General features: G+C 44.8%; 1 protein-coding gene across 2 annotated transcripts in view; it reads right to left on the bottom strand.

Annotated features, from left to right (window-relative positions):
* Nucleotides 1–204: 204 nt before the first annotated feature.
* ARHGAP26 (Rho GTPase activating protein 26) overlaps nucleotides 205–8,231 on the bottom strand; it is a 408,401-nt gene continuing 400,374 nt past the window's right edge. Inside the window, exons 24-25 of one of the 2 annotated variants that reach the window (XM_054717998.1) lie at nucleotides 5,621–5,915; nucleotides 205–2,614 (exon numbers count right to left, since the gene is read on the bottom strand). In XM_054717998.1, the coding sequence (XP_054573973.1) occupies nucleotides 5,827–5,915 (89 nt within the window). In that variant the 3' untranslated portion in view covers nucleotides 205–2,614; nucleotides 5,621–5,826. Of the gene's footprint in view, nucleotides 2,615–4,198; nucleotides 5,916–8,231 lie in introns of those variants that run through there. The other variant, XM_008140911.3, reaches the window with a different exon arrangement.

Below are 8,231 nucleotides of genomic sequence, written 5' to 3'. Positions count from 1 at the left end.
CTGGGCAGGAGGAGCCTGCAACCAAGGTATGTGCCCTTGAACAGAATTGAACCCAGGACCCTTTGGTCCACAGGGCGACACGTTATCCACTGAGCTAACCCTAGAGCCAGGTGGGTGACTTCTGATCATGGTCCTTGCTGATTTGAAGATATATTAAAATATGCATGTCAAAACATTATCAGAAGCGTAAGAAAAAACAGACCATCAAATGGAAAAGTCATTTAATTCAAAAATCATACTTCCACTTGTTTTATTGGGATTGTCACGTAAACCAAACAAATGTAAGAAGGCCAAGTTTCAAGGCCACTCAACAGAAATTGTACGTCTTTATAGATATGCTTTGTGATGCAAAAGCACATTATTTTAAAGCTTGAACATGGCAAAACTGTTTCATTAATAACAGGAGAAAAGTTCTATTCTAGCCACAAATTACTTTGTAATTACGGAATTGGATTCTACACACCAGTCAATATTCAATACTGAACTGAAGTTTAAAACAGTGCATTATTTATGATTTATAAAAACATTAAAGTGCCATTTTTTAAGTACTTTATTGATATTATACCACACTGCACTTTTATAATATACTCAAAGGTAGCCTAAATTATGAATTAAACATGCAGATATTTTCTTCTCCGAAATATGGTCCAAATGTCTTTTATAGTGCTTTGGAACACTAGTCTAGTTTAGCTACTAAACACTTATGCATTTGATCTTTTTTCAAGATGACTTTTAATAAGTTAATATGGAATATAGCTGTAGATAGTAATCATTTAATATGAACAAAGTTTTAAAATGGCACTTCATTTACATGTCTGGTCATTTTGATAGTCAATCAACAGCCTCCCTTGTTTCTTGAATTCTCAACCTTCAACACTTAAAGGCTGCAAAGGCTCAGTGACCGCCAGTTTATGTGAGTTTCTATGAGTATCTTTTCATGTGCAAATGTGCACCACACATACATCCACAGACACATACTGATACATGTATACTTTAGAATCGTCAGAGGAACTGCTTTCACAGGTACAAGGTTGACTCTGGCATCTGGATCCCCAAGGAGGCGCTCATAGGTGTCTGAACAACTTTGTAGGGATGGTCCATGCAGAATGGCGTAGAAAGTCTTGATCTCTCCAGGTTATTCCGACATCTTGATGACCAGTACTCTGGTTCTTACTACACTCAAGAGAATTTTGACCTAATAGTAACTGCTACCCTTTTATGGGGTTTAGGGCAATGCCAAGCCTTTGCTCTCTAAACCATTCCACCTTCAAAGATGTTTCTATCTTGTCGTGTCCTCCAAAACTTTTGTAAAAAGTGGTGAACTTCTTTTGTGATAGATTTTCTTCTTCTTCTTGTATTAAGAACTATATTTACCCCTCTTAAAAAAATTCAAAGTTCTTCGGTCTGGCTTGCCTTTTTCTTTCTCTCTGCTCCTATCATTGCTTTACACCCAATACTTTCCCAAGAATCCGTGTGCTTCCACTAGAAGACCACGATTCAGCAAGGACTGGCTCTGAATGATGTCTGCACTCTCTAGGGTCTCTCCCTCTGCTTGGGGAGCTCCTTAGTTAGACAACCTGCTGGGTTCTGCTGTGGAGCTGTGCACAGTGCACTGCTCTGCCATTGTTGTCACTTTGACGCTACAATTACAGAGTAGTTCTGCACCTGGCAGATCAGCGTGGCTGCCAAACACATTTGAGCACAAGATAAATTTTTTAAACACCAGTACAGGGTGTGTGAGAGGACACCCAGCTAACTTAAAGAGATGTGGGGCAGGGTTGTCTAGGTAATTGGTTACTGTCGAGTTTGCCAGAGATGACAGATAACTCCTGGGACAGAACACCTAGGACACTCCTTTGAAAGCCAGGCAGCTAAGAGGCTGTTTGGTTTCTTCAGTGCTGGCGACCCACTTGGGTGATGCGGTGGCTCATCAGACATTCAATACTAGGGAAACTGCAGGTGCCACGATGGCCACTCTTGTACCTGGCAGTCCTGTGTCTACAAAGATGGGTGGTCCAGACTTGTTTTTGGAAAGAGAAGCCAGAGGATGAAAGGTGCCAATAGACAATCACAAATAGGTGATCAAGTTATCATCAGTCAATTATTTGTCTCCCTATCGCTCAATCATGGATGTCTCTGGAGTCAGGACTAAACTTTTGGTGATAGTGGGGTTGCTGTTTTCAGGAGACACAAATGCAGTTGGTAGGACTTCCTTTCAAGCCAGATATGGCACACACAACCATGGGGTCCTGACCAATGCCTGAGACCTTGTCACTAGGAACTTGACTGTCTTGATCTCTCTCTCTGCCTCTGTAATACAAAATCCTCAGCAAGAGTGGATAAACTCAAATGGGGCTGAACAAGACATTTGGTCTGACAAGAAAACACATTGGCCATTGAAATACTAAAAGAGTAAGCTAAAAACTGGCTCCAATTAAGGATACCAAGGAAGGCGGCTTATACTGGGTCTACCCCTATACGTTTATTTTTGAAAAGAGAAGAGAATATCACCAATCTTGAGTGAATCAGGAATCTACTTGCCTGGTGGCAGGGGTTTAAAACTAGTTGTCTTCTTAGGACATGGCATTCTGTAGACATAGACTTCTGTGAGTACCTGAAGGGGTGAGAGGCTGATCTTATTACACAATAAAGGCTCAGGCTCTGTTAGCCCAGCAGATCCCAGGGCCTTACAAAAGAAACTAGGCCCCCTGGGGAAGCTCAGGGACCTTGGTCAACAATCTTCCACTCTAATGCCTGGTTCACACCCCTCATCTGTCCTAAAGTTCCCCGTTCAAGCAGAACCAATAAAGGGTTGGGGGGCAGAGACAGTGGAGATGGGAAATCTAGTTTTAGTCTCTAGAATACTTCCTATTTGTCAGCTCCTTTCATATGCAGTTTCTCCAGTTCTGGGTAGGGGTAAGCCTGGCTGGGCCAAGAGATGGAGCAGCCATCTGCCACCGGTCCAGCATGGCCACAGGGATGCTGGGAAAGGATCTACTTAAAAATTCCCATTAGCAGCAGCTCTATTTCCCCCTGGCTTCAAATCAGGGCCAACTGAGGAGGGAGGGACATGTTTCCAAGTGATCAAGCCGGGGCCAAGTGTCCACTGGTATGCTCCAGCAAGGACTCCCGGCCAGGGCCTGCACCTTGCTCCTCCATGTTAGCTCTAGTCAAGGTTCCACGGGCTGGTGACAATATAAAATGTGTTAAAAGCATCACATTGCACTCCTCCTATTTGGGAAGCACAGCAGAATAGTGTGCTTGTCTTCTCAGGCCCTTGGAACAGGTCCCTAGGCTGTTCCAAGTCCATAGGAAGTAGGCGGAGCCTATTCATAAATTTCCTTCTTGGGTTTTCAGTGATAGCTTTGCCGAGTCCTATCTGGGTTTTGCCCAGTCTTATTCCTTGCTCCCTGACCCTGTCGTCGTGTCTCAACTGCTGCTGGGGGAGCTCCTGGGTGGTCGCTGTGTTACCCTGAACCCGCGAACTGAGTCATGATGGCAAACTCCCAGTAACTTGGAAACCAGCTATAAACCTCTAACCACACATTCTCCAATCCTCTTTGGAGTTTTTTCCTTTGTTTGGGGTTACAGGAAATCTGAGATGAACAGGAAGGGCAAGAACATGTCCAGGGAAAGGAGAAGCCACAGTATAATGAGAACAAAAGATCCAAAGAAGCCAGTTTTCCTCAGAACTTGGACACACACAACATTTACAAATTCGCTTGGCTTCACTCATAAAGTCTTAGAAGATGTGCAGAAAAAGGTGTACGCAATTATCCTATATCCTTCTGTCCTGATATCCTGGGGTACCAAGAAACACACCTGAGAAGAAAAATGAAAAAAATAATCTAAGCCCTGGCCCCATCTATTTAATCCTGAGCTGAGTAGGAGCAGGAGTTCTTGGCAAGATTCTTTGCCTGAAGATGCTCTTTCCATCGCCAAACCCAAAGCCCAAGAAATGCTCAAAACCACCTCTGGATAAAGAAGACTGGACACCATCGATGTGTTATGCCCACTGACAAGAGCCAGCAGAGCATGTACAGAAATATCTTCTCCTTCCTCAAGGCTAGGGAGGGGTGACCTTGACTCCCTTCGACCAGACCCATTTCTCCCTCTTATACACACTTGTTCAGCAATCAAAGCTTAAAATGTATGGGGCAACTAGCTTCAAGAATATCAAATATAAAACTTTGCCATATAGTATTTCAAATCACTCTATTTACAGTTTTATCTTTTCAAAAAAATGTAAAAGATACAGTAATCCAACACAATTCAAGTTTTTCTTTTCTTCTTTCAACTTCCCTAAAAAGGAATTCCAGGAGCAGGACACACTATGAAGCGTGGCTGCCATCGGAGGGGTCCGGGAGCCTGACAGTCCATCAGTCTAGAGTTCGTCTGCCCAGAGCCACTCTTGCAAAGACATTCAAGTGTGGAAGATCCTGGGGACTCTGTCCTTTGGAGGCCAAGTGAATCTGAGTGTCCAGGCCGAACTTCCCCACCCAAGGCAGTCTGCCCCAAGACCCAGCCCCTTAGGGACCAGGAAATGCCCACCTTCTATGCGTCAAGCTTTTGGTGTCCTCCTGAATCACAATGGCTCATGACATTAGTCTCATGCCTCAAAAGCTTGAGAAATAATTCCCTTTTTCTGAGAGGCAGTGAACATATATGTCCTTTTAAACAATAGACCATAGGGTTAGCCTAGGAACCAGCCCTGTAAACCACCAGGGCAAATGAAAACTGCCAGGGGTGGTCAGTGATGGGCTAGAGGCAGATGAGTGCAGGGGCAAGGACAGGTAAACGGGAGGCCATTAGGGACTGAGGCAGGAAAGGGAGGGTGTCACCCATTGGGAGGCGGCATATTGCCCTCTAGAAAGCAAACACCAGTTGCATGGAAGAACAGAAATATTAAGCCTAGATGTAATTTAATCTCAAGAGGTTACTAGAGTTTACTCCAAATATATCCTGATGCTGCTGAAATAAATCGGAAAGGAAACAGTTCCCAGTTGCTATTCTTTCTGTCTGCCCTGAGCAGACCATTGGAAAACCATTCAAAAAACTACCCAAAAGGGGGGAGAAAAAAATATGTGATGCAAAGAGAGTGTGTTATTTTTTTTTGGTTTGGTTTAGAGTAGATTGGGTTGCCATGGTTACGAGGCAATGGCAGCCCTCGGTGGCAGAGAAGTTCCTAGCTTGGGAGGAGGGGAATGTTGGGTGTGTGTGCTCCCTTGCATGAGAGGACTGGACTGAATTCTGCTGATGCTGGGCCAAGGCTGTTTTAGAGATGGTGAGAGATTGGATCTTATGTAAACAGTGCTGTAAGCCCTCTCCATCCTGCATGCTAACAAACAGCCCCAGCTGCTGGAGCCCTGTGGGTCTCGAGTATGGAGAGGTGGGTTAGAGCGTCTGCTGTAAACAAGAGCAATGGCCCAGCCTGGATCTCGGAGCTGTGACCCAGCCCCACATGCTCTTAAGGATCTTACTTCCACTTTCAGAAGGTTGGGAATTTGGGTGACTGTTGAGACAAAAGGAGTGCTCTCCATTGGGTGCTGAATGAGAGAGATGGCTGGGCCAGCCTTTCTCTTGGGTTTTCAAAATCAAATGGCCTCCCCTGCTGATTTACTTCTGTTTCTTGCAACGTTACCACAGGTCAGCTGAGATGATCGTGGGGATGGGTGACACCAAAGTTCACACAAACACTGGTGTTGACAGGGAGCAGCAGAGTCAGTCACCCTGCACTTCTCGGCGGCAGAGAAATGGCCTGCAACACTGGACTCAGCAGTTGTCATGGATACCATGGAAAGCTCAGCAGTTCTGCTGGGCCCACGGTTAGAGGAACTCCACATAGTTCTCGGGGATGAGGCCCGTCTTTCCATTCAGAGTCCCCTCCAACCAGCCTGGCTCCTGAGACGGGTGAACTGTAACAGGAAGGGGAGAGAGCAAGAAGAGATGACTTTACAGATAGGGCGGGAGGGGGATGTGTGCGGCGTCTGCGGATGTGAGGGTGAAGGAAGTTTGCTCAGTAAGTTACATAATCCAGGGACTTGCTAAAACCAGAGCTTCTGAACCTTTTGTGGGACATAAGCCTTCTGATGATGGCTATTCTGGACTTCTTTCACAACAAAAAATGGAACAGACAGACATTACATATTCTGCATATAATTTTAAGGGGTTCATAGACTTTCTGAAGGTCCTGGTTTGAACTAAAAAGAAGGGACAGATGTTAGGTTAGAGGTCACAGTTATGGTGCTCCATCTGTATATCCATCTATGTATCCGTCTGTCCATCTGTCCATCCATCCATCCATTCATCCATGTACTTATCTATCTACCTAGTTTTGACCATGTGCCAAGGAGTGGCCATACTAGTAAAGGACTGCTAAGAACTAGCCTTTAAAGATAACTAGCTTCTAATCATACATTTGACCCTTGCCTGCTGCTTCTAATTTCCTTGAAAATTCCCTCTGCAGGCTTTTTGTTTGATTTTGTTTTTGTCTTTGCATTTTATAGTCTTTCAATAGCCTTCTCTCTGTTCCACCCATACCCTTTCTTAGCTTTCTTTCCTGTTCTCTAGACTGTTCGTCCCTTCTGTAAACAAGTCTGAAAGTTGTCCTCTTCCTCTCTCTGACAACTTTCAAAATGTCTGTCCCTTTGGTGTTTCAATATCCAAAGAATATATACCCACTTCTGTGACATTATAATCCATCTCCATGGAAACTACTGTGATATTTCAAAGATTATATAAAATCCAGCTGAGTCTGCAAAATAGTCAAAGTAGGAAGAAAGAAAGAAGGAACTGTGGGACGTGGCGGGGTGGGGGGGATGCTGTTCATGCTTATGAGCTGGGAATATACAAACCACTTGGGTGAGGCAGGGCATCTGCTATTAATGGACTAGGAAAACTTCAATTTTCCGAGATTGTTTGGAGAGAATGAATTTTCCCCTATTCCCTTCCTAGGCTAATTAAGTGACTTCCTGAGCTTGTTTTAGAAAAGCATTACTGCCAACTCTACTATACAAATCTAGCTTCAGCCTGTAGGGAAAGAAGCAGTAAGGGAAGTAAATGGGGAAGCAGAAGGACACACACTGAGGCTTACAGAGCACGGTCAACCTTGTCTAGATCATGAGCGTTCCTGCAGGAAAAGACAAGGCCAAATATCTGTTAGGTGGCCTTCAAAATGCATACATAATTTCCTCTCACTGGGCTTCAGGAATAAACCAAAAGTAACAAGGGTACTTTGAGGATTCATGAACCCCACATGAGGAAAAATCTGGGAGGGCAATGTCTAGGAAGAACATAGCACAGCTGAAAAGCAACTTAGCCACTCCAATGACCAACCTCTCTCATCTTGCCCCTAGAATATCAGCATCCCACCATCCCTGCCTTCCACCTATCCATCCAGCTGACATCGCCAGGACCGTTTCAGTTTCTGCACTTATTAAGTGGTAATAATAAAACTCAGTCCCCTCATTCGGCTCTTGTGAGGGTTCAACATGGAGAAAGCACTCCACAGATTCAGGACACAGGAAATGCTCAGTGTGGTTAGTTAGTAGGGGCCCTGTGTCAACCTGCCAGCCACCTGGACTGGTCAGCAAGCATCTCTCCTGATGAAACCTGGGTAAGAGCCTGGTGCAAACACCCACCTAAGCTTTGGGAAACCTCAAATGCTTAGATCCCCAAACAAACAAATCAAACTCACTCCCCCAAATAAAAGACCTAGAAAGAATAACCAATCAACCAACCAACCAACCAAACAGAAGAAAAATACGAGAAAGACGCCCCTCCCACTTTGTAGCAGAGCTCCCAGTGAGTTGTTACTCCACTGGATGCAGGGGTCCGTGTCTTTCAGACAGTTTCCAGGTCTGTCAGCTGTGCAAACACAGCTCAGGTGCTGAGGTGGCAGTGTCTGTAAACATTAGGCATGGAATTTGCAGAGCAAGGGAAGAATCAGGGGACAAAGGAGGTCCTCCAAACTGGAGAATAAGAGGTGTGTCACAGGGGGCTGCAGGGAACAATTCAGCCTTTGGGTCAGGCTGCTGCCTCACTGGAGTCTTCAAAACAGGTTTGATTAAAGCGGGGAACCCACCCTGATGCTTATTAAGACTGCAGGTTCCTAGGCCCCATGGTACATCAGTTCAAGCAGAATCTAAGGAGTGGGGCCTAGAAACCGTTATTTTAACTCATTCAAAGAAAGTTAAGGGTTATAACAAAATGCCTCTGTAATGAGGGTGGCA

Source organism: Eptesicus fuscus, chromosome 6 (assembly GCF_027574615.1).
Source record: "Eptesicus fuscus isolate TK198812 chromosome 6, DD_ASM_mEF_20220401, whole genome shotgun sequence".
Lineage (NCBI taxonomy): Eukaryota > Metazoa > Chordata > Mammalia > Chiroptera > Vespertilionidae > Eptesicus > Eptesicus fuscus.
The sequence above is the reverse complement of the archived record's forward strand: the minus strand, read 5'-3'. Positions and strand labels throughout refer to the sequence as shown.